Source organism: Protopterus annectens, chromosome 9.part0, assembly GCF_019279795.1.
Source record: "Protopterus annectens isolate FY-2018-M chromosome 9.part0, PAN1.0, whole genome shotgun sequence".
In the NCBI taxonomy this organism is placed as follows: Eukaryota; Metazoa; Chordata; order Ceratodontiformes; family Protopteridae; genus Protopterus; species Protopterus annectens.
In genome coordinates, this window is record NC_056743.1 from 1,936,118,401 (window position 1) to 1,936,145,589 (window position 27,189).

The 27,189-nt window shown below is 39.1% G+C and overlaps 1 protein-coding gene across 1 annotated transcript in view; it reads right to left on the bottom strand.

Annotated features, from left to right (window-relative positions):
- Window positions 1–27,189, bottom strand: part of LOC122810835 (bestrophin-2-like) — a 310,332-nt gene that overhangs the window by 272,144 nt on the left and 10,999 nt on the right. Inside the window, exon 2 of the mRNA XM_044082389.1 lies at window positions 18,770–18,864. Within this exon, the coding sequence (XP_043938324.1) occupies window positions 18,770–18,864 (95 nt within the window). The remainder of the gene's footprint in view (window positions 1–18,769; window positions 18,865–27,189) is intronic.

Consider the following 27,189-nt stretch of genomic DNA (forward strand, 5'->3'; position numbering starts at 1 on the left):
AAAGATATTTTTCAACATCTTAGAGCAAGAAATCTGGACAAAGCCATAAATAATGGGGGGGGGGGGACAACGGCCCCAAAATAGGGACATGTTTTAAATATTTCTCTTACAAACTTAGAAAGATGATAGAGTAAAATGGTTTGCATTAGCGTGAATTTTCTGAAGGGTGTGAAGTCAGAAATTCAAATGTCTGTCATTATTTTCTGACTTAAACCGTTATTGATTTGCTAGAAAACCAGAATTTTATGAAAAACGGACCAAAAACATGAGGCAAAAAACTGGACATTCTACGAAAATCTGTACAGTCAAGAGGTATGCCATGAAAGCAGACCGTACTGACTCACAGTAAGGGAGAATGCAAACAGGATGGGGAGAACGTGAAAACTGGGGAAAGGAAAAATTCCAGATCATTCTCCATTGATTAAGAAGCTAGGCCAGGAAGCTTGTGGGAGATAAAGTGGAAGTCACCATGAAGAGATCAGAAGAAAGAAGACAACAGCTAAAAGAGGTCAAGAAAGAATTAGAGGCTAAGAAAAGAGCAGGGCACTAGAGAGGCAAGTTAAAGCAGTACAAAATATAATGGATAGTAGAGAAAAAAAAGGGGCACAAAAAGAGGAAACAATACTATAATGTGAACTGGAACCAAGGAAAAACACAGACATAATAAGTTCATAAGTCGTTACTAAGTGTGTAGTCCAGGAGACCACTGATGTGCCTAGCCCAGTCTCCCAATTGCCCCAAGCACTGTCCAGTTAAATGACTTGCTCAAGGTCACACAGTTGGTAAATGAAGGCTGAAGGACTCAAACCCTGTACCATAGGAAACAGCTTATTTAACAGTTCATAACCTTAATCATCTACACTGACAGTTTCTCTGCTAAATACTAGAGGAGCACACCAGAAAAGGTGGGTGTTTGGTGGGACAAGATGGAAAAAAATTCAAGGAAATACCTCACATGGAAGTTGAAGGAGTAAAACTCACTGACAGTGAAAAACCACACCCGGTAAAAGTGGGCAAGGTAAAAGGGGTGTAGTTAGGGATGAGATGAAGTACTATGAACAGTTAGACATACACATTAAAGGACAAGTTCAAATTAAAGTGGGAGCAGCCAGATCAAGAAAGTGCTCTTAAACAAGGATAAATTGGAAGAGTTTGGTAGAACAATACAGTCTCAAAGCAGAAAAAGCATTAGAATTGAATGGGTTTCATCTGGGTTATACAAGATTGTGGTGGGAGTAAGAAGGCAATTAATTAATTACACTTTATTTAGTTATTCACTAATTTATTTATATATATATTTATTGGTGTAGACAGCTGATCCAACTGGAACATTTTCAGGCTCAGCCAGGGGTTGACAACCATTAGTGATCACAGCAAATACAGAAATAACCAATAAAACATGCAGAAATGTATAAAACCATGCAGAAATGTATAATCATTAACACATAAAAAAATACTGAAAAAACAGTAAAAAAACAACACAAATGCTACTAAATGCTTCTTGTACCAAGGCTAGGAAAAATACAGACCAACAAATGTTAGTGGTTTTCTTCTGTTTGTTATGCGATAGAACTTCTTCAGAAATGAGTAGCACGGAAACAATGCTCACAACAGAGATATTATCTAAAACTGATTGTTATACAATATCTATTTGCAATATTTCCATATTGTTGACTGGCCTGACAATTTTATCTAATATAAGAACTCTACACATCTATACATCTTGTCATAAATAAATAGTTTCATGCTTGTTCATTGTTCATTATGTAAATATTTTTCATGCATGTTAATTGTTCATAACGTTTAAAAATTATAACTATTATTTATGTTTTTCTCTGTTATGTTTGTACCAATACTGTACTGAAATGTGGAGCTTTTATCCCCGGGCCTCCGATGAAAAAGGACTGCCAGTCCAGACGGACTTTCCCGGTTACCAAATGTAAAATAAAATAAATAATAGAATTACGTAAACCATTTAAGAGCACATTTAATATTTAAATTTTCATTTAACTCTGGTGAACTATCCGAGTTAAAGAACAGCTGCCATTTTAATTCATAATACTTCTAATAAACCGTTTAACTCTCCAAGAAATTCTTCAACCCAGTCAACTAAAAAAACAATAAAACATATTAAATTTGCAACAATTTAAAGTATGCCTAAACAGAGCATTTCTATTGTCTTTGCTCTTAATTGTTAATACATGCTGTCTTATGTGATCAGAGAGTTCCCTCATAGTTTTTCCAATGTAATAGGTTCATAGGTTCATAGGTAGGTACTAGGCTATCTGCCTGAAGGCATTTATAAGCCTAGCCAGAATGTGTTGGCTTTCGCCACCCCCTTAGATTAGTTCCCTGTGCCTCTGTCCAGCAGAGCCACTGAAGTGATCCCCGGGGTAAACTTTATGTTTCCCATCCACTCGTCAAGGTTTCTCTTGAAGAGTGCTAGTGAGGAGCTCTGCCTAATGTAAATTAGAATCTTGTTCCAAAGCATGGGAAGTCTCTGGGACAGGAAACTGTCCCTCCAGCATGTCCTATTTATTGTTGTGGTAAGGTTTAGATCCCTAGAGTATGTGGCTCGAGGGGATAAGGTTTTCTTTAGGTGGAGCATGTCCATCAATTCTGGGTTGGACATGGCCTTGTATGTCAGGCAGAGATCACCTCTCAGCAGGTGGTATGCAACCGAGTACAGCTAGAGTTTCTTCAGTCGAGCTGCATAGGGCATCTGTTTGATGGTGAGATGTGTCTTGTAAGGTACATCCCAAATGGGGCATTGTACTCTATGATGGGTCTGATGAGTGATGAGTAGAGGGGCACAATGACCTCTTTTAATCTGGATGCAAACCCTTTTGTGATTAGGTGGGCCACATAGAAGGATTTTCTAACCACTTTGGCAATGTGATCATCAATGGAGAGATTACTATCTACTTGGGTCTCCAGATCCCTTATTACGTTTTCCGTATTTAGGGGACTACCACCTATGTGGTAGTTTATTGGTACTTTGTTATTTCCAAAGGGAATAACTATGCACTTTTTGGCATTTAGCATGAGGCCATGATTTTTACACCAGGTATCCGTCTCAGTGAGGCTTTTGGAGGATGTCTGTGTCAGCTTGTGAGTCAATTATAGCCCCTAGTTTGCAGTTGTCTGCAAACTTGGTCAGCCATAGTCCTCCTGTGCTTGTCTGTACCTCTGAGAAGTATATGCCGAACAGGAGGGGTCCTAGGACTGAGCCCTGGGGAACGTCACTTGTAACCGGTTTAGAGTCAGACCTAGCTCCCACAACTCTTACCATGTGGGTTCTGTACGTGAGCCAACTGGCAACCCATCTTGTGACGTAGGGGTTTATGTTCAGGCTGGTGAGCTTGTCTATAATACCAGAATGGGGAATGGTGTTGAAGGCCTTTGCGAGGTCTAGGTAGGCTGTGTGTACCACCTTTCCCTCATCTATAGCCTTGGTAACCGTCTCAAAGAAGTCCACCAGGTTTAGGAGGCATGATCTGCCCTTTACAAAGCTGAACTGGGTAGGGTCCAGTGTTTAGAGGTTTCCAATGTCTCTGTTAATGAGTTCCATGATGATGCACCCCATAGCCTTGCAGACCAAGCTAGCCAGGCTTATAGGGCGATAGTTCCCGGGGTCTGTTGTAGCTCTACCTTTGTGGAGCAGAATAACCATTGCTGTGCACCACTTTATGGGCATGTAGCCTGTGGAGAGGCTGAGTTTGAACAGTGTGTTTAGGTGAGGGGTTAGTTTGTCTTTGAGCTCATGTAGGATGCAGCCTGGGACACCGTCCAGTCCCACTGATACTGTGTTTTTGGCTTTGGAGAGGGCTATTTTAACCTGAGTGTCTGTGATTTCAGGGGCTCTGCATTCTTCTGGTATGGTTATAGGCCCTTTTGGGGGTGAGGGGGGGTAAAGTTTGTACTGAGCCTGTCTGCCAGGATGTTGGCAATAGCAGTTGATTCAGTGTATTTTGTGCCATTTTGCACTAACTCCGAGCAGATCTGAGCATTGCCACTTAGATTCTTGACATAGCTAAAGAATACCTTGTGGTTATCTTTGGAGTCCTTGGCAAGTTTTCTTTCAATGCTCGCCTTGGACGATTTTATGAGGGATCGTAGTTCCTTGCTGATACTGATCAGGGATGTCTTCCCTTCTTGGGATTTTACTCTCTTCTGTACTAGTTTCCTCCTTCTATTGTATAGCTTGTTTATGGTAGGGGTCCACCAGGCTGGTTTCCTTTTCTTGGAGGAGTGAGTCTTGGTTTTGCTTGGGTTAGCACAATCCATGCATTCTTGTAGGTACCCATAGAATGCATTAGTAAAGGATTTTGCAGCTTGGATAGCATTATCCTTTAGCATGGGGGCTTTGAAACCTTCCACCTCCGTCTTAAGTAACGTGAAGTTTGCTTTTGAAAAGTTTTTCACGGTGGTTTCCTTGTCCGGGGGTGGGGGCGGAATGTGGATATCCAAAGTGATTTGTTTATGGTTAGATCTAACCAGTGAGGGGTTGACCTCCAGTGTGGAACACCGGTCACCCATATTGATGATGACCAATATAATGTACATGAGTCACAAACAACACAGTAAACACCATTTCTGCTGTTACAAGTGAAATATTTTGTAAAATTAATCCTAAATTCATTATGCTTAAATACATCATTTTCCCCCTTATAGATGAATTTGCAATATGAGCAATTCAACCATTGGAACACCCCTGTCCTATTCAAATAGTGGTTTATTCCATTTTTGTTGTAATATTGTAATTCAAAATAGAACTTCAGTGTCCACGTTTTCTTATAACTAAAAAACGGTCCGTTTCCTAACACATCACTTAGATCAGTGTTTCCCGCAATAATGCATCAGTTCCTTTCTATGATTTTCCTAATAATATGCATTTCTAAACTAATTGGCAATGGGAAACTGAGTGCCATGTTCAAAGCCAAATTCTTAGACTTTGGGGTAAAACCATACCTTAAATAGGTGGATATTTAACCAGCCTGTTTTGTATAACATCTTCTAACACATTATCTATTAAATATTCCGGATAATTCCTATCTGAAAACAGACTTTTAAGGAAAGTACATTCTGACTGAAATTTACTGTGATCACTAATCAATCTTGAAAGTCTAATTAATTGCCCTTTAATTATGATCTACTTCATAAAGATGGATGCTGACTTTAAAATGTAAAAAAATATTTCTATAGGTCTTTTTTCTGAAAAGATTAAAATAAAACAATCCTTCCTTCTTATCCAAAGTTAACTCAACATCTAAGAATTGTACAGTTTCACCAATCGCTGATACTTTGAAACTTAAAAACTGAGTACAACCATATCAAGGTTCTCAAAAAAAGCTTTACATTTATTCCTGCCAATGAGCTAAAATTGTAAATGTGCGTTTGGATTTTAGAATGTATATTAGAAAGCTCAATTTAAAATACATATTACATTATGTATGTAGTTCATTTAACAGAGATAATAATAAATTAAAGAAAAGAGCACTTATAACTCTGTACTGCATAACACTTTAAATGTTTTTCCTGAGTATCTGTGAATGTGATTTCTGTTTATTGCTCAAAGGAAAAAAAAAGCATTGACACATGATTTAACATGTCTCCCAAAATAAAGTATAGCATTTGATGAACTATCCAGAATTTCAGATATCCGTGTCATGAAAGCAGATAAAGGGAAATGTCACAGCAGCAGTTGTATAATTACAAAATGGAAGAGTCCCTTAAGGGCATTACTTATTTCACCAAAATTACATTGATAGAGGCAAGAACAATTTTCTTAAGATAGATGAATATTTGTTTGAAATGTTGCATCTCAACAGAATTACATTGACAGAATATCAGTTTTTAATAGTGAAGAAGCCTTCCTTAGGCATACTGCTTGGCATTCCAAAAGTTCATTCTAACCCAATAGATCCACCTTTTAGACACAAAGTAAGTTCTAAATGAACCAAAACTGAAACTGTTTCTGAATTTCTTGATTTTTTTCCCAACCCGGTTGTACAACGTAGAAAATTCTTTATAAAGGATTCTTGGTTATTTTTAAATATGTTGTATGAGTATTTCATCAGTAAGGAAGATAAAAGTATTAGTCACTTTAGACATGTTCCCTATATACAAGTATACCTCATACCGATGGTATAGATTTTGTTAGGAATTTTCTTTGCAAATACACTCTATTTTATAACAACAAAGTAGATTTGGTTAGCAATCTTGCAAAAATGGTGCTGGAAAATATTTTTTTTTCAGATTTTAGGGGCATAGCGATGGGGTCAATAATGGCCCCATCATATGCAAATTTGGTATTAAGCAGTTGGGAGATGGAACATCTTAAAAATTGAAAGGATTTGTACAAATGTCTTTTTATAGTCGTTATATTGACGATATATTTTTTATTTGGAGAGGCACTTTAGACAAACTTTCCACCATTATAGATTAAATAAATAATAGTACTCAGTTTTTAAGTTTCAAAGTATCATAGATTGGTGAAAGCTTACAATTTTTATGTGTTGAATTAACTTTGTTTAAGAAGGAAGGATTGTTTCATTTTAATATCTTCAGAAAAAAGACCTATAGAAATATTTTTTTTACATTTCAAAAATCAGCACCCCTTCTTTATGAAGTGGAATGTAATTAAAAGGCAATTAATTAGAATTTCAAGACTGGTTAGTGATCACAGCAAATTTTGGTCAGAATATGCTTTACTTAAAAGCCTGTTATATATAGAATATTTAATAGATAATGTGTTAGAAGATGTTATACAATACAAGTTGGTTAAATATCCACCTATTTTAAGATACGGTTTTACCCCAAAGTCAAAGAATTCAGCTTTGAACAAAACACTTAGTTTCCCATTGCCGATTAGTTTAGATGTGTATATTATGAGGAAGATCATAGAAAAGAATTGATGCATTATTGAGGGAAACACTGATCTAAGTGAAGTGTTAGGAAACAAACCATTTAACATGGACACTGAAGTCTTTTTTGAATTACAAAATTACAACAAAAATAGAATAAACCACTAATTGAATAGGACAGTGATGTCCCGATGCTTGAAATGCTCGTATTGTAAATTCATCTATAAGGGGGAAATTACATTTTTAAGCATAATGAATTTAAGATTATTTTTAGAAAATATTTCACTTGTAACAACAGAAATGTTGTGTACTGTGCTGTTTGAGACTCATGTACATGTTATTACATTGGCAAAACTACGAGGAAACTCTCTGATTGCATAAGAGAGCATTTATTAGCAATTAAGAACAAAGGCAATAGAAATGCTCTGTTTAGGTATAGTTTAAAGTATTGCAAATTTCATATGATTTTTTTTGTAGTTGACTGGGTTGAAGAATTTGTTGGAAACATAAAGAGTTTATTAGAAGTATTAGGAATTAAAGTTGAAGCTGTTATTTAACTTGAATAGTTCACCAGGGTTAAATGAAAATTTAAATATTAAATGTGCTCTTAAATGGCTTAAGTAATCATATTAATTAAATTATAGTTGAAACCAGAAATTCAGGTAATTTTACTGTTTTATTGGCTAGCTGTGATTTTAAATATTGTTTCAGTGTCACTTGTTTCTGAAGAAGTTCTGATCGTATAATAAACAGAATGAAAGTGCTAAAATGTGTTGGTCGATGTTTTTTCTAGTCTTGGTACAAGAAGTTTATAGTAGTATTAGCACATATAACTTTATGTAAGTTATTAACAATAAATAAACCAGTGAGAGTAAATAACAAAGGTTGCACAAATGATTTACAACAAACACTATTCTTTATTGGCCAGGTTAAGTAAGGCTACTTACATGTTTAGGGTACTGACAACAGAAATGGTGGCTGACTGGCTGAAGGTTACTATTCATTGGCTGCTATAAGTAAAGCAAACTAAGACTTAATGAGCAAAGCAAAAGTAATCCTATCACCAAAAAATATACATTATGAACCCAGGGGGCCTTTGCACAAATTTAACTAATAAATGCAGCTATACCAAAATTTATTAGCAATAAGAAGAGAAAAAGAAGGAAAGAATACCAAGCCCACCCAGCGTGGACAGTCAGGATTCATTCAAAGGTGAGCATCTGGTGTGACAGCTATTGGATTGTGCTGACGGGGTAGGAAGAATTAAAGTACAGCCAGCCAGTATAGTACTCTGTAATATAAGGAGAGTTAGTGGACATACTTAACGGAAATCATCATCATCATCAACCCCTCTAGCTCACTTTTTTCATGGGGTCAAGGTGTTGTGTCAACTGTCACCATCTCTATCTATTCACTGTTACTCTCCTACTTCTTTGACAGGCATGCCCTCTAGCTTCCTCAGCTGATCTGCCTTCTCTGCCCAGGTTTCTGTACCATACAGTAGTACTGGTCACACCACTGTTTTGTACACCTTACTTTTCAGCTTCTTTGGCATTCTTCTGTCATACAGTACCCCTGACACTCTGTGACAGCTGGTCGTTTCCCCTCTCATTCTAGCTTCGTCCTCCACATTCAGACTTCACTTCTCCTCCTCAACCACCCCTCCCAGATACTTGAAGCTGTTATTTTCCCTTCTTTCTTAATTATCTTTTTCTGATTTCCTCATCTGCTGCTATTACAATTGTCTTATCTATACTGAGTTTCATCCTATGTGCCTTCAGTTTTGTATTCCATTCCCTTGTCCTTTGCTGAAGTTCTTGCTCAAAATTAGCTGTAATGGCACATCATCTGCATACAGCAACTTTGTTGATCTGTCCTGTCCGACCTGTTTACTAATGTAGTCCATCACTAGTATGAACAGCAGTGGGCAGACAGCTGAACCCTGATGCACATCCACACCCACTAGGAACCCCTCTTTGAGACCAAACCTTGTTTCTACTTGAGTCATTAGATACTTGTACATAGCCTGCACTAATTCTACCAATGTTTCTGGAACTTCAAACCACCGTTACTGCCTAGATCAGCCTTCTTGGGACCTTGTCATATGCTTTCTCCAAGTCTAGGAATGCCAAGTTCTACTCTTTCCTCATCTCTAGCTTCCCCTCAGCTATCCATGTCACTACAACCATTGGTTCAGCTATGCTGCATCCTGATCTGAATCCAAACTACTTGTCTCCCATCTTACTTTCTACTGCTCTGCTTATTCATTTGTCAATCACTGAACCTGCTGCTGTCCCTGACTTAATTTTCCTTAGTGCTGTTCTTACTTCTGCTAGGGTGGGCTCCTCCTCTTCCTTCATTGTAGGCTGTGTCTGGGGTCCTGCAGTCTGACGGAGTTTTCTTTGTTGCATCTACTAAGTCACTTTCCAGAAGCAGGTAGACTACCTCTGATGCTCTTTGTTACTGCAACTCCTCTCTTAGCTTCTTTGTTAGCAAACCAGTATTCCTTCATAGACTGGTTCATCTTTTCTATCTCCCTCTTTTTCCTGCATTCCTTCTTTCTTTTGATGACTTCCCAGACTTCTGCATTCCACCTTCACATTTCCTTACGTACCTTATTTCCATACCTGGCTCAGCCGCCTACCTGTTCTGTAGTCCTTACATATGCTGTTTTGAGGTGCTGCAATTCTTCAGTTCCACCTGTTTTCTCTTCTTCCTGAGGTGCTAGAGTCCTGTGTAATTCAATGAACACTAGTGCTTTCTCTCCAGTCAACTTCCAGGTCTTCAGCCTGGTTTCTGACATTAGAGCCTTCTCTGACCACTGCTTGCAGCTGATTGTGGCAACCAGTGTTTTCTGCTGTGGGCTGACTGTTTCACTGGGGATGACTTTGCAATCAGTAACTCTATTGCAGTGTCCTTTCCTTAATAGGAGGAAGTCTGCCTGAGTTGCATGTTGGCCACTCTTTTATATGATGCTTATGCTCAGCAGTTGAATATGGCCTTTTGGTAGTGTCCATTACTGTGACACAGTGGGAATGGCTGTGCTGATTCACATGGGTAAACACTTTCTTGAAATGTTTGACCACATAAATGCCTTCCTGAAGGGGGTTCCAGGGAGAGAGAGCACATGGCTAACTAGTATATGCCTCTCCACCCAGAATGCCACATTAGCATTCAGTATGACCATGAGGCCAGCCCTTCACAATGCTGCAGATCTTCGGTTTGGAGTACCATGAAGCACCGTGTTTGTTGAATCAAAGAAAGCTACCATTATGTGTTCATCTCTATATACATGTTGTGGTACATTCATGAATTCAGCCCCTGGTGTGATAACACAGATTATGGAAGGAACTGAAATAAAGATAGAAAATTATTCTTTTTAGATGAGTAAATTATAGCTTTCCTAATGTACAAACATTTATATGCACAAGGATTCAGAAACACTGAGGTAAAGTCTTGACAGTAGACAAATGTTTACTCAGTCAGGCTGTTGGATTAGCTAAATGTTCTAGTGATCAGCATAGAGTCCCTCAAGCTGTACCAGCTGTCATGAAACCTAATAACTGTCCAACCTATCCTATGATAGGGCTATACCAAGACCACAAGTCTACTACCTTGTTTATCAAAAGGTTACTGAATACATAAAGCCAACTTTTACCCTTCTGGACCTAATCAAATTATTGTAAGTCTTTTTTTTTTCAAAAACATTTTTATTGATTTAGCATATATACAATATGTACAAAGAGAGGACAATACATATAATGTCATGTAATACTGAAAACATATTAAACCAGCAGGTCAATTTTCTTTGTATTACAACAACATTTCAAGGGTATCTCAACAACTAGGTATCCTAATATTATTTGCTGATCTTAAACTAATCACCTCTTTTTCATTTTTGTCTCTTGCCTTCAGCATTTGGAAAGAATGTACTTGCTTTTTCCAATTTCTTTGATATAAACAGCTTCACAGCCCCCTCCCCCTCTCTAGGAACTGGCACCAGTATCCAAAGCTATACCAAATTACTATATGAACATGTATATAGGTGCATGGAATCAGGAATACCTGACAGGACTAAATCATCCTCCGCAAGGAAGAATAAACCTGTCTGGTAGACATCTGCAATAAATAAACTCTATAGAAAAAGAAAAAAAATTGCTGTCCAGGACCAAGAAGGGAGCAGGTGCCCAATTGGAAGCAATATATCCTTAGCCTGAACAAGCAAATAAGAGCACTAGTGAAATCCTCCAAAGCAAACTTCGAGTCCAAACTGGCCACATCTACTAGAGACAATCATAAGGCCTTCTTCACACATGTCTGTAATTTCAAAGGTAACACCCAGATCTGTTCAGAATTAGTGGTCAAGGACACCACATACACAAATGCCGTAGATATAGCAAACTTGCTGGTTGACAGATTCAGCGAACATTTCACCCTTCTGTTCCCCATAGGTTCATAGTTCATAGGTGTTTACTAGGCTAATGACCACAAGGGCCATTTTAAACCTAGCCATGCATCCCAAATCTCTGACAAGTTCTGATACCCTTGATAAGTGTAAGCATGGGCCTGGGAGATGAACCATTTACAGGTTACCTGTTTGCATCAGAGACATAGGTGCCAAACCAGGGATGAATTTCCGGTTTCCCATCCAGTTGTCCAAGTTGCACTTGAATTGGATTAGGGAGGAACTACTGCTTCACATGGATGGGGAGGGTAGTCTCTGGGATACATACCTATCTCTCCAGCAGGTCCTATTTATATCACAGGCAAGGTTTAAGTCTTTAGAATGGGTAATTATGGTACTGTTTGTTTTGTGGATATGCAGGAGGTCCATCACAGTGGGGTCTGAAAATTCCCTGTACGCCAAGCATAGATCTCCCCTCAAAAGCTTGTAGCAGACAGAATACAGGGATAGGGCCTTGAGGTGGTCTGCACAGGACATATTACTTACACCATGTATTCTGTTAATGAGGAACCTCTGTGTACTTTCCTGTTGCTGGATATGCCTGGTTAGGTACATTCCAAAGGGGCATTGTACTCACTGATAGGTCTAATGAATGCCAAATACAGTGGAACAATGACTTGCTTGGACTTAGATGCCATACCTTTCTTTATAAGTTGAGCAACATAGAATGATTTCCTCACCACTGTACACATGTGATAATCAAAGGTTAGATTACTATCTATGTGTGTCCCTAAGTCCCTGACTACTGGGTCAACTCTAAGGGGTGTGTTGTCAATATGATAGTTACCAGGGATGGATGGCTTCCCAAAGGATACTATTATGCATTTCTTGCCATTTAGTTTTAGTCCATGACTCTGACACCAGTTGCCTGTCTGTGTCAGCCCCTCATGAAGAACATTTGTTTCAGTGTGAGATTCAATGACAACTCCTAATTTGCAATCATCTGCAAATTTAGTCAGCCAGAGACCACTGACATTGGTCTTGACGTCTGAGAAGTAAATGCCAAAAAGGAGTCCAAGGACTGATCCTCGAGGGACTCCACTTTTCACTGTCCTTTTTGTAGAGGTGGACTCCCCAATTCTACCTTCCTGGGTCCTGTCTGTGAGCCAGCTGGCTATCCACCAGGTGACCTACAGGTTTATATCTAACCTCTTGAGTTTGTCAACAATGCCTGAGTGGGGTATTGTGTTAAATGCCTTGGCCAGGTCAAGGTAGGCAGTGTGAACAATTTTGCCCTCATTCACTGCTTTGGTAACCTTTTCAAAGACATCCACCAGATTGGGTAGGCATGATCTGCCCTTGATGAAACCAAAATGGGTTGGGTCCAGTGTCTGGGGGTTTACTACATGTCTGTTGATCATCTCCATGATAATTCTTTCCATGGCTTTACATATAAGACTAGTGAGACTTATGGGTCTGTAGTTTCCAGGGTCTGCAGATGGCTCACCTTTGTGCAGAGGGAAGACTGTTGCCTTTCTCCATTCATGAAGCACAAAGCCTGTTTGGAGGCTACAGTTAAATAGTAATTTCAGAGGCCTTGATAGGTCATGTTTAATGCTATTTAGAAGGCATCCTGGGATACTGTCTGGGCCCATTGATGCAATGCTCTTGGTCTTAGACAGAGCATTAAGGACCTGTTCCTTAGTGATACTAAGAGAGTTAAATTTGATGGTATTTCCTGAGGGAAGGTTGAGAGAGAGGAGTAAAGCTGGGGATGAATTTATCAGCCAGAAGGTTTGCTAGATCTTCTGGCACAGTATAGGTGGCTCCATTTACAATGAGCTCTGCACACAATTGTGTATTGCCTTTGAGGTTGCAGACATAGCTAAAGAATGCTTTGTGGTTGTCCTTGGCTTGGGAGGCCAAACTTACCTCAAATGTGGCTGTGGTAGAATTTATTTGTCCTCTGAGTTGTTTGTTTAGATTGATGAGAGTGCTTTTATCCTGCTGGGTGCTGCACCTCCTAATTTTTGCCATGATTTTATTCCTCCTGTTATACATCCGACTGATTTTGTGATTCCACCAGGGGTGCTTGTTTTTTTGAGTTAGTTCTTTGCTTCTTCCTAGTGGGTACAGCTGCCTCTATGCTATTAACATGCTTGTACAGGGTTTCTTTGAAGAGTTTTGCATAGGCAGAAGTGTTTTCAGGGTTTATAGGGGCTTGAAATTTTGCCAGGTTCTCACTTAATAACAGGAGGTTAGCCTTAGAATAGTTCCTGAATATTCCCGGTTTAGCTGGGGGTCCAGGTTTTATTTTTACTTCAAAGGAAACCATTTTGTGGTCTGACCTTATCAGGGAAGACATTACAGTAGGGGGTGTGCAGCACTCTCCCATATTAGTGAGGACCAGATCCAGTATGGTTGCACCCCTGGTTGGTGTATTAACTCTCTGGCCCGGGAGTTTGTGTTTACAAAATCCATGAATCTCTGTGTATGTACATTTGATGTTGTATAGGACTCCCAGTTAATAGTGGGTAATTAAAGTCACCCATGAATATGGTATTGAGTGGGATGGTTAGTGTTTCTAATAAGTTTAAATACATGGCATGGGTTTCCTTGGACATAGAGGGGGACCTATAGCTTGCAAGGAAGTGGTATTGGATTTTACCTATTGTGATTTGAACATGGAGCAGCTCAAGTGCATTGTCCTGTTTTACCAGCCTTGAAGTATATTCATTTTTGATGTAAATAGAGACACCTCCACCTTTAGTCCCTGCCTGTGAAGTAGATGGTCTAAATGTGTGGAAGGCATTATAACTCTGCACTGTTGGCGTGCTGTCCGCGGGTTTAAACCATGTCTCAGAGACCACACAGACATCAGCATTCTCTAGGGTAAAGAGAGTTTCCAGGGAGTGGAGTTTTTTTGTTTAGGCTCCTAGCACTGAGCGGTAATACCTTTAAATTTTCTTGGTTTTGATTTGCTGCTTCGAAAGTACTTTCAGTTTGGCATTGCCTAAAAAGGCATTATGGGGAAAGACAATGTTTTAGCTAATATTTGAACGCCTAGAGGGGAGAGGTGCAGACCATCCCTGGCAAAGCAGTGTGGTCTGTTGACCATCTCTTTCCATGCTGACAAATATTGCACTCCCTTAGAATGGCACCAGAAACTAATCCAATTATTAAAGTCAATCATATTTTGTTCATATTGTGGCATCATCAATGCTAGGCTCACACCAGCCTGGGACACATATTCCAAGAGCTCTATGATGTCTCTCTTACATATAGTCTATGGAGTTGCGTCTCAGGTCATTTACTCCCACATGGACTATGACTGAGTCATATTGGTAATTGTGATCCAAATGACCTGAGTGCATGTGTAATGTGGCGGATCCTAGCCCCTGATAAGCAACTGACTGTAACTTTCTCCTGACTCAGCCTGGTGAGGGGAATGTTGGATTGTGTGGTGACTTGCCTTATGAGCTTAGAGGTAGAGGCTCCGTGAGATGTAGCTCTATGTGTTGATGTGGGTGTTGTTTTGAAAGAGTGCATTTAGGGCTGCTGAGGGTATTTCTTATGTGTACATTGTCTAGGAGGTCTTTGTGGTTTAGAAATATTACATGTAAGTACCTCAGTATATGTGGGTCTATATGTCTGCTTTGAATTGTGCGTGATGGGTGCAGCATGTGTACTACTGACAACCTTATTGACATTAGGAGTACTTTTATGTGAGAGCATTGCTTCCAGTGACATTGTGTAAATACATCTCTCACATACCATATAGTTTTTTGAGAATTAACTCTCAGTAAACATGAGGCAATGCCTCAGGATGCCCATATCCACCAAGCTGGTAACAAGGGACAGTAGGAAAGTTCATAACCATGGCAACATACCCTTTTTTATTGATTAGACTGTTGGAGTGTTGGAGTGAGAATATCAATCACTGTTAGGAGTATCCGGTTTGCAACTATGTGGACAGTGCTTGTCACTGCAGATTAAATGTCCTGTGTGCAACTAGATATTGGAGAAATTTCAGTTGTGCTTTTACAGGAAAAATGTCACTCAAGGTGTCTGAGTCTGTACAGAACACTACCAAACACTTGAGGGGAAACTAACACATAGACCCTGACAATTTAAGGATGAAGTATTTAGGCAGATATTCTGAAGTTAGAAAGAAATCAAGCAGTATTCACTGAAAACAAAGAATTAGCTTGCCAAGAATGATGAAAAGAGGGGAGTCGCATGAATGGCTACTGCCTGGCTACTACTAATGCTGGTCTCACCAAAGCTTCACTCTGTTGGGCTGCAATACTCCTTTGCTTCTTCTTTCATCAGAAGCAAAATGTTAGCATAAATCCCAAACTAGAGAAACAGGCCACAGCCTGTTTGGTGATCCACAGTCTTGTTCCAGGTGTTGCAAGGGTCTGCAGGCGTGTAGCCTTTTTCTGGTAGATGCCTCGAATAGCAACCAGACCAATCAGGTACATTAAGCACAGACACTCACTCTCCAACCAGAAACAGTCAGAAATCAATGCACTCTGCTCCTACTCTCACCAGAATCCGAATATAGCACAGATTCCAAGCTGTCACCTATAAAGCAGTTATTAAGCTTTCTTGTGATCAGCAGTCTCCAGGTAATAATGTAACTGCACTCCTGCTCTCACCCGGAGAAAACAGAAGCACTAATCCCAAGATGACTACTGACAGGCAGAAGGTGGGCTCTCCAATAACTGGTGGTCTTGCAATAGATGCTTAAAGGTAAGATGAAAAAAATGGTTTACCCTAAACACTGCAGTGTGCACTAGAGGAGTTAGATGTGAAAGTGGGTAACTTACGTTTACCCGTCTAAAAAGTTAAGTTTTAGTGGAGAGACACTATTTTTAAAAGAGCGAGACAGACTGAAAGAGGTGGGCACTTTTGTATTCTGGTACTATGGAATACAGTAGGATGGCCAATAAATTTAAATAGTTGAAGGGGAGTGATTTCACAAAATGATAATTTTGTGCTTACTCACACTAGCCACTAAAAGCAGAGAGGAAACATGAATATGGTCAAATTAACATAAGGGGCAGTCAGCTAGAAAGACAGTGGCATTTATGAACACAACAGTAACAGTCTAACTCACAAGAGTTAGAGCTGTGGTCTCTTTTCAAGTTTTAATATGCAGTTAAAAGTAGAATACAAGTAAAACACAGTGTAAAGAAAACAGATCACAATCGCATTATATAAAATAGAAGAAGGCATTAAAGTAATACAAAATACAAGAAATAAAAATCAAACTAACATTTCCCTCACAGCAAACTGTGGCAGAACATGGGTGAGCCTTTCCAGTAAACCTCTGAAATGTTTTATTTTACCCCTTAAATAGAAGGTTTAGTTCCTAGCTCCACCCCCTCAGTTCACAGATGATTAACCTTAACTGACCTGTTCTAACTTATGTGTGACTCACAAGAGATACAGCTGTGTTCTCTTTTCAAGTTTTAATATGCAGTTAAAAGCAGAATACAAGTAAAACACAGTGTAAAGAAAACAAATCCCAGTACACAAAATAGAAAAAGGCAATAAAGTAATACAAAATACAAGAACTAAAAAGCAAACTAACCTTTCCCTCACAGCAAACTGTTGCAGAGTCTGGGTGAGCCTTTCCAGCAAAAGCCATCCATGAGTAAATCAGGACATTCCCAGTACCTGCCTCCTTCCCCTTATATCTAGGGATCAGGTCATCACTGCTCTCTCAAAGGCAAAACAATACAACCTCCATGGGACCAGATAACATCCCAGGCTGCATCCTGCATGAACTCAGGCAGGAAATTGCAGCACCATTAGGCCCCCTATTCAACCAAAGCCTGAGTACCAGCTTTGTCCCAGCTGAGTGGAGGACAGCCACTGTCATCCCTTTACACAAAGGTGGAGCATTCAATGATCCAGGAAATTATAGACCCATCAGCCTAACTAACATGATCTGCAAGGCCACGGAAAGGATTATCTTGGACCTCATTAACAAGAACATTGGCAACCTTCAAACACTCGATCCCACACAGTTTGGCTTTGTCAAGTGGAGGTCATGTCTGTTAAATTTGGTCGACTTTTTTTGAGACAGTCACTAAAGCAATGGATGAGGGGCTACCTACCTTGACCCGGCCAAAGCCTTCAACACTATTCCCCACTCAGGCACAACAGATAAATTCTCTCAACTAGGCATCAATCCATATGTTACCAGATGGGTAGCAAACTGGCTCACTGATAGAAGCCACCTAGTAAAAATAGGGGAAGCCACCTCAAGCAGTAGCCCCATATTCTGTGGCATACCCCAGGGTTCGGTCTTGGGGCCTCTGTTATTTGGGATATACTTTTCTGAGGTGCAGGCCAAAACTAGTGGGCTATGGCTGACCAAGTTTGCAGATGACTGCAAGCTGGGCGCTGTCATAAATTTTCTTAGTGATGTGGGCATCCTCCAAGAAGATCTCACCCAAACAAATGACTGGTGTCAAAAACACGGCCTTAAGCTGAATACAAAAAAATGCATCATCATCCCCTTTGGGGAGAGTGACATCTCCTCAAATTATCACATTAATAACAATGTCCTAAGCATGCAGTCAGTCGTGAGGGATTTGGGAACCCAGATTGATAGCAACCTGACTTTTTACCATCATGTTGCTTCCATTATATGGAAAGCTTTCTACATGGCCCACCTCATAAGTAAAGGTATCTCATCCAGGGACAAGGAGGACATAACATCCCTGTATTCTTCCCCTATAAGGTCCATTATTGAGTACAAGGCCCCATTTGGCATGTACCTCGCAAAGCACATGCAGCAGCTGGACAGACCACAGAGGTTCCTCACCAGGAGAATCCAGGGCCTAAAAAATCTACCATACACAGATAGGCTAAAAGCCCTATCCCTCTACTCTGTTTCATACAGACTCCTCAGAGGTGACCTCTGTCTGGCATACAAGGCGATCTCAGACCCCGCCTTCATTGGACTGCTGCATATCCACAAGTCAAGCTCCACTCGAGTAACCTGCACACATGGCCTCAACCTAGTCTGTGATGTCAATAGGACTTGTTGGTGGGACAGATTTGTGTCCCAGAGACTCCCCATCTGCAGAATAAACTCCCTCTCCACATCAAGCAAAGTACCTCTTTACTCCTTTTTAAGTGCAACCTGGATAACTGGATGGGAAATAGAAAATACATCCCTATGATTTCACCCATGTCCCTGCTGGACAGGGGCATCGGGTGCTGATTTGTCTATACATGGGCTAAACTCTTGGCTAGGTTTATAAGGGCTTCAGGGCCAATAGCCTAGTAACTTCCTGTGATCAGATGATCCTATGATCCTATAATATGGCCCCCTCTTTTGCTTTAAAATTCAGTTCTGATCCCCCTCAACACACCCCACCCCCACAGAAAGCACACTTCACATACTTTTTTATCATAGTGTCACAGTTTCTCTCTCTCACTCTCTCTTTCTTAATACAAGTAGCATGTTATAACGTACCCAACACAAAGTCCACGGGAATGTTTGCTGCATGTTTATTGCAGTAGATGGACAACTGCTCAAAGAATTGCCTCTGGCTTTCATTCATAAAAAGCCTAAAAACAAAATATACATGATTTTAGGGCATGATATCAAAAGCATGGGATTTCTGAAAAAAATGATTTTACACAACAGCTTTAATATAATTTCTGCAATTACTTTTACAGGATGAACACCTGAGTCAAAACATTTAATACAGTAATTTTCTAGCACTCTGTGCACCGAGGAGCAAACAAATTTTCAAACTTTAAAAATATCACAAGAAATGCTCTCCATATCACAGAAGGCCAGGGCTTTTCTTCAGGCTTTGCTGTTAATATTGACATTTCAGGCACTGTGTGAAGCTTTTTTATGCTCATTATGAATAATGCAAGACCTCTCAACCACCATGTTTAAGCAGCAGTATTGCGGTGCTTCGGAATGGAACACAGCCTTCACAGTTCTTCCCCAAATTAGAGCTATATCACATCATCAAACTTTTATCAAATAGCTAATCATCAAACCCTAATTGTCAAACTCCCTATTCAGTGAATGACCTAAACATCGAATTGGAATTCATTGAATTGTTTTAGTTAGCCATCCCGAAAAAAATGTGTGATCGATATGCCAACTGCCATGACTTACCCATTACCTCACTGTAGTATGATCTCAGAGTTGGTATATTTAATTTGCAGGGGTGTGGGGGTGCAGGGGGTCACAGCCCCCTGCAAAAACATAAAACAAGTTTACCTTTTGCAGTGTTGACCAACTGAAATATTTTGATGAATTCCAATTTGATGTTTAGAGCGTTCGCTGACTAGGGAGTTCAACAATTGGGGTTTGATGATTAGTTATTCGATAAAATAAAAGTTTGATGATGTGATATAGGCACCATTTAACTACAGTAATCACTTTTTAAAGAATAATACACATGAAAGTATAATATCTGGTATTACTGATTGTCACCCTCAGTGATTTACCAGAGAACCACAAATTGTACTAGAGAGAGACAGAAAAAAACTATGAGGCAAAAATATATAAATATGAAAAAAATGATGACAGTTTGCAAAATGGAGGGCAGTTGTGAGCTATGATAGCAGCTTCCTTAAAATCACCAGATGTAGGCCTCCTAGGCAGCCTGCCATCCACCAAATTTCTGGAGCTTCATAAAAATACATAGTAACACAAACCCACTTACAGTCTTTCAGGTTTGCTTGAATGTTGGCTGGCAGTTAGCACTGAGGATTAAGTTGATTAGCTGTTAACGAGCGACTTCCTGTGATACAGAGTTTGATTCATTCAACCTTCCCTTGCCTATCGTGTGACCTCAAGCAAGTCACTTAACCAGACAATGCTTTGGGTCAGGTGGGAATTTGGGGAGGGTCCTTAAAGGTCTCCTTAACTGCATGCCTCGTAACTACCTATGAACAATCATATATGCAGGTTCCCCTCTCCCGTTATTTCTTCATCTGTCACAAGTATCTTTAAACCCCTCAGATATGCAACCAGCTCTTCTGTCAGTGCATTCCAGATAATTTTCATGGTGGCCATCTTAAATCTGACACCCCCATTCCTTACTGTCTCACCCATGCTTCCCTCTAAGCATTCTTGAGTCTGAAGCTGTGATAAGTAAATCAGAGCTACTAGTGTCTCTAAATATTGTGAATGTGTGCTATAGTCATTGTCACTTTAAAACAATAGTAGAGCACATCTGTTTTAAGAATGTATGTAGCCCATAATTCATTGTATCTGCAGCCTAGTACCAGTATGTTTATAATGACCGAACTGTTAACATTGTCCTTCCTGAGCTGCCATCTTGTACAGAATAAGTTAGCTGTTTTGTTAAAATGCTGGAGTGTGCAGCTGTTAATGAGAGTATTATTCAAGATTACTAGGTAACCAGAGATATGCATCATGACCATGCCTCTCAGCCTCTTAAAGTAAGAAATCTGGACAAAGCCAGAAATAATGGGGGGACAAAGGACCAAAAATAGGGACAATTTAAATATAGCTCTTACAAACTTAAAAAGTTAATAGAACAGCAGGTTTTGCATTAGCATGAATTTTCTGAAGGGTATAAACTCTGGAACGCAAATGTCTGTCATTATGTTCTGATTCCATTCCTCAATAATTTGCTTATGATTTGCCAGAAAAAAAACCCACAATTTTACAAGAAACAGACCAAAAATATGAAGCAAAAATCTGGACATTCTGTGAAAATCTGTACAGTTGAGAGGTAATATTCAAATTCAGCATTATTATGGTGCTTATTTCCCAAGTACTTTCTACACTGAACATATTTGCAATGGCTGTCTATCTGCTACTAGCTCTTTATTCTTTCACCTGTGGTTCACTATACTTTCGAGATTTGTCACCATTTTGATCAGTGCACTACCCTGGTAAACAAGCATACATTTATACATAAATATGCACCCCTAATCTGCTTCCTGAATTATGCAGTTGGTACCATTTCCCTTCCTTATGCTGTCTGTATCCCCAGGGCTAGGAACCTTTCCTCTTTCTCCATCTTCTTAATTACCCTGCGATCACAAACTCTTAGTCAATTTGGTGCCTTCTCTCCCAACATGACTTCCAGAAAACAAAACATTTGACACTAAGCCCTTCCATTCTGCTATGGAAAAATGAAATCTGCATCTTTAATGTCTGAATTCCTGCAACATTGTACTTTTTTACCCTTTTCACTCCGCTACCTTGGAGAATATTAATATCCAGATTTTTTTTCATGTCTTGTCTCCTGTAGGAGTGATTCTTACAAAATGTTATCTTCAATATTCAACCCATAGAATCCAATCAAAGATCCAATTACTTAGAGAGTGATTAGTAGGGATGTCATTGAACATTTAAAGGAAGATATTATGAGGTCATTGAGTGAATGTGTGCAGACCAATGTTATGGCAAAGGAGTTATTCTAATATTTTTAGTAGTGACCCCATTAGTACCTAGCTTCTATGAAATGCCTAAACCCATAAGTATCCGGTCAGCCCACCCTTTACACCGATAGTAGCAGGGAGGTGGGTGGCTCATAGAGCCTATATCTGTTTGTATTGAGAAGCAGTTGATACCTGTCCTTGAACAATATATGCCTGTTTTACTTGATAGTAAACATTTCTTACAGGATTTATATGAATGCTTTAAGCAGGATGAAGTGCATGATTTTAAGTATTTGGTCACACTTGATGTGAACTCCTTGTTACAGTTATCCCTAACACAGAGGGCATAGAGATGGTAAAGTCCTTTCTTATTCAGAGGAGTGGGTACCTCACACAGAAGATAAATTTTATTTGCTGTCTTCTAGAGTTGGTATTGGAATATATTATGTGCCAGTAGCTATGCCAATTTTGAAATGGCTGAATGGGAGGGCACCTATATATTAGGATCCATGTTTTATGGAGGATTTGTGTGTTTTTATAGTCGCTTTGTAGACAATCTTTTTTTGTTATGGACAGGGAATGAAGTACAACCTTTTGATTTTTTACATCATTTGAATTGTTGTAGTGGTTTTTTTTGAAGTTCACTATAATCCACTCAACTAGTCAGATTGATTTTTTGGATGTACAAGTTATCAGAGACATTGATGGGAGTTTTTTTTACTAGGATGTTCAGGAAACATTGTTATCACCCTTCTTATGTTCATCATACTAGTGTGCAACCCAGACATATATGCCGTAATGTAGCTGGGGGGCAGGCACTCAGGACATATAGGTTATTTGCTAGGGATGGAGATTTTGAACAAGTTTTAAGTGTGGTCAGGTCTAAGTTTTCCAGTAGGGACTATAGGGGAGCAGATATTGAGGAGGCATGTCAGCGAGCAAGGTGATCTAGAACTACCTATGGAAAACTCTATTTCTCCTCTCCTCTTAAGAACCAAAGCACACAGAGACAACAAGATGCTTATTTACAGTTTTGTCTCACCTATAGTAGTGAGGATAAGGAACTTAAGAAAATTATAAATAAATATTGGCATATTCTTCATACAGATGAAAAAAATGCCAGATTAGTAGGTCCTAGACCTAAGTTTGGGTACAAAAATAAAAAGTCCCTACAATGGATGCTATGTTATCCTAAGGGAAAGGAAATGATGGAAGCTACTAGTGATGCTTTGGGGACTCGTAACTGTAGAGGATCCCCGTTTTGTGATTATATTCGGCCATCCTGACAATGGTAAGGAGTACCATCTTAGAGCACAGGCAGATTGCAGTACCAAAAATTTAGTTTATTTAGCCCACTCTATTACTTGTAAGTCATTCTACGCAGGCAAAACAAACAGGCGCCTATGAGAACGGATTAGGGACCATTATTATTGTGCCTGTGGCGTTACGATGGATTCTAAGGCTCAGAGCATATCAAGGATCAAGGCTGAATGATCATGTTCTTAAGGCAAGGAGAATTAGGAGGGGATCTGCAGTTGATTTCGATTTTTAATTTTATTTTTATTTAATTAGATTATGTTAGTTTTAATGTTTTTTGATTATGTGTGTTTTAAATGGTATATAGATTAAGATGAAGGACTTGTAGAGCAGAACGCGAGGCACTGGATGTATCCTAGCAACTAGGAATGCAATGTTTTTTTATTGGATTAGGATGGGATTTAGATAATTAATGAATAGTATTTATTTGATGTTCTGTGTTGTATTTGTAGTGGTCTGAAGAAGCAATTTATTTTGCAAAAGCGCTTACCGCTCATTAAACTTCTATGAGGTTTTATTGATTTGTCTTTGTTATTGTTTCTTGAGTCGTGCAGTATGCCTTATATTCGTTGAATTAACCTTGACTGTGTTTCTGTTTGGCTGAAGTGATTTTTTCGGCCTGTTTTGATTTTTCTGTCGCACAGTTAGTTACCCGAGGTATTAGTTTTGTTCGTCCTAGATATATGCAATCTATTGACAAATATGTTCTGCACACATATGTACATGCACATACAATATTTTTTATACATATATATGTATATATACACACACACACACACACACACACACACATGGGTCCCTATCAGTTGATCGAGTTTTCAGAAATTTGAAATTCATATGGTTAAGACTATATAATCGAGTTTTTGAAAACCCAAAGCTTTTGAATTGAGATCACAGTACAGTGTGAATCAGAAATTTACACTCTTCTTCACTGTAGTGCAATCTTGGAGTTGTTATATATAATTTTCAGGGGGTGTGGGGGTGCAGGGGGGGCTGGCACCACTGCAAAAACATAAAAAAGGTAGATTTTTTTTTTTGATGTTCAAGTTTTCAGAAACATGATCATATGGCCTTGACTGTATGATTTTTTGAGTTTCTGAAAACTGTATCATCTGTTAGAGCCATACATAATATATATATATATATATATATATATATATATATATATATATATATATATATGTGTGTGTGTGTGTGTGTGTGTGTGTGTGTGTGTGTGTGTGTGTGCGCATGTATATGCATGCCAATGCAAAATAAGAGCTTGAGATTAATGTAACTGGATAAAAACGTTTAATCTAGGTGTGTTTTGTGGCTACCTGGTTGACGTGCCAGTAGAATGAATGTTCATTTTTTTATTCTCCAGTGAAAGTGCTGGTGGGGGGGGTTGTAACTTAAAATGTAGTGATTGGTTTTATACAGTGAAGTCACTTTTTGTTTTGTTCTTCAGTTGAAGAGCTGAGAGGGCAGGGTGCAGTTCATGGTACCATCCCAGAGCGTTAGTTGAACCAGCTGCACTTCTGTTGGAGAAGAATGCTTCCACCTTAATTCTTGTCTCCGGCCCTTCCTATATCCTCCTTATTAGCCCTTTTATTCTATCAGAGAATGTAAATGCTACCATCTTTCTACTCATAAAATACCAGGTGACTATTGAATACTTTCTCCCCATCAATACCCATCACCAATAGTGTCATTTTCTTATGTTTCACTTCCCTCTGGATCGACAAATATTTGCCCCCCCCCGACAACACCACATTGATCCATATCTATTAACTTTGTCAACACCTTAGCTATTCTCTTAGATAGTACAGATAAACAGATTTATAATCACGGTTTAAAATTCAAATGGGTATTTGTGAAACCAGATCTGAAAGGTTTTTACCCACTTTGAGTAATATGGACAGCACAGCTTTCTTTCTAGATACTGGACCCCACCCCCATTTAAAATACAAAATATTGTTAAACAAAATCGTCCAGATCATTTTTACTTTCTTCTCTCCAAAATTCCAAATTTCCACAGGAATAACAGAGATGGGGATCGGATGATCGCACCCCCCCCAACACTTTGCACCCAGGGCAGTTGTCCCTCTCACCCCACCCTAGCTATGCTATTGATTATGGATCACTGTTTTTATCTAATCTCTTCCTGCCATAGTTATTAATTCTTGAGCCTCATCTTCCTCTAACCTTAGCATAGTTAAGCCTTCCAAATTTTCATATGTGCATTTTCCTGTTTTCCCACCCCTTGCTTTGTACACATGTTCATAAAAATGCCAAATACCTGTAATACTTCTATATGATCTCTGGCTGTTTTTCCTGAAATGGACTCCCTATGTTTGACTACAACTCTTTCTATTTTTTGTTGCCTAAGTCATTGTAATAAAAGTGTTTGCACTCTAGGAGTTATCAGAAATAATTGCTTAACAGCAGCATTTTTAAGCTCTTCCTTATTTCTAGATTTGACTGAAGCTTTCGACACAGTTTGTCACAGCAAGCTTCTATTTCAAATGCCCTCACTAGGTCTCTCTCAGCCCATCCTTCTGTGGTTCAAAAGTTACTTGTCCAATAGGTATCAGTCAGTAAAATGGCACTCCAGACACTCTCCTTACTCCCAGTCACCACTGGTGTACCACAAGGGTTTGTCCTTGGTCCCCTCCTCTTTAACATTTTCACCAACACCCACTATTCTTCCACACTACAGGCCACCCTAATACAATACGCAGATGATTCCACTTTCATTTGCACATCTGACAACATGGTACACCTCCAAAAAATACTCAGGAAGCTTTAACAGCCTCTAAAACATGGCTTCATAGCTTACAATTCATGCTCAGCCCAAAAGGACCAAACTACTACTTTTTCCCCAAATCCCTCTCTCATGAAAAAAACAAAATTTAAAGTCCTCTGTCTTGATAATGCAATCACTGAAGTCACTTCTCATAACAAACTATTAGGGGTGATGGTGGATGATGATCTTACATTTGAACTGCACATACAAAATTGCATAAGAAAAACTCATCAAAAACTAGGGATGCTTTACAGAGCCAACAACTTTCTCACCAACACGACTATAACTACACTTGCAACTACTTATCTCCTCCCCAGTCTTCCTTATGGCACTTCTACCGTTGCTAACCTCCAGGCTTTACAAAAATTAAAACTTGAACAATGTTGTAACAAAGTTGCTAAATTTGCAGCACGAACACCTTTCAGAACCCACCGCTGTATAGCAATGAAAAGCCTAAATTGGTTGGAACTGTCACATGAACTAACATATACACAACTTCTTAGCACCCATAAAATTATCCAGAATCCATCTGCCTGTCCAGCACTAAAAAATATTCTACACAACTGTGTTCCCAGTCGGTCATTGCGATCCAGTAACCAAAAACTTCTGTCTGCCTATAGACGTAGCAAATCTGCTGGGCATTGTCTGTACTTGTATAAGGTTACTAAGGCCTGAAACCCCTTACCTGTATCCATCAGGTCTATACCCATCCTCCCATCTTTCAAAACCACTCTCAAAGACTTCCTAGCTAAAATCTAGCTCTGTTCTTGTTCAAAACCAGGATAAACTAGATCCCTAAATGTGAACAAGTACCTTTTCATTGCTTATACCTCCTTACTATCTAATTCTCTTCCCTGACTTACTCTCTAATCACACCATATGCCTGATTTTCCCTCAGTTCATATTGCAGTTCCTACTTATGTTAGACTAACTTACCTTAACTTTCTCTAAAAACTGTCTAAAATTTCTCTAAATATTAAATGATTGTCATATACTTTGTATCGATTCTTAACCAATATTTTTGTATTATGTCTAATTTGTTATAATTACTTAAACTGCAGATGTTTTTGTTTTACTTTTGAAGATTGTAAAAGTATTGTTCTTAAAATGTTTTGTAATAATTTGAAGCTTTTCTCCCAGAGTCTGAGCTGAAAATGGGTTTCTACCCAGTCGGACTTTACCAGTAATCAAATGTCAATAAATAAATAAGTTCATGCATAGTATCCAAATGCTGCCTTATTTTCCCTTTAACAATTTGCAGTTGCTCCTCTTCCTGCTTTCTGAGATTCCCCTTCTTCTGTAATACTTTAACTCTTGGCTTTGACCCCTGGTAACCCCTCAAAGTAACTTCTGTTACTTTTTTTCTACAGCTCTTTCTCATTTTTATTCCTACCATGGTTTGAACTCAA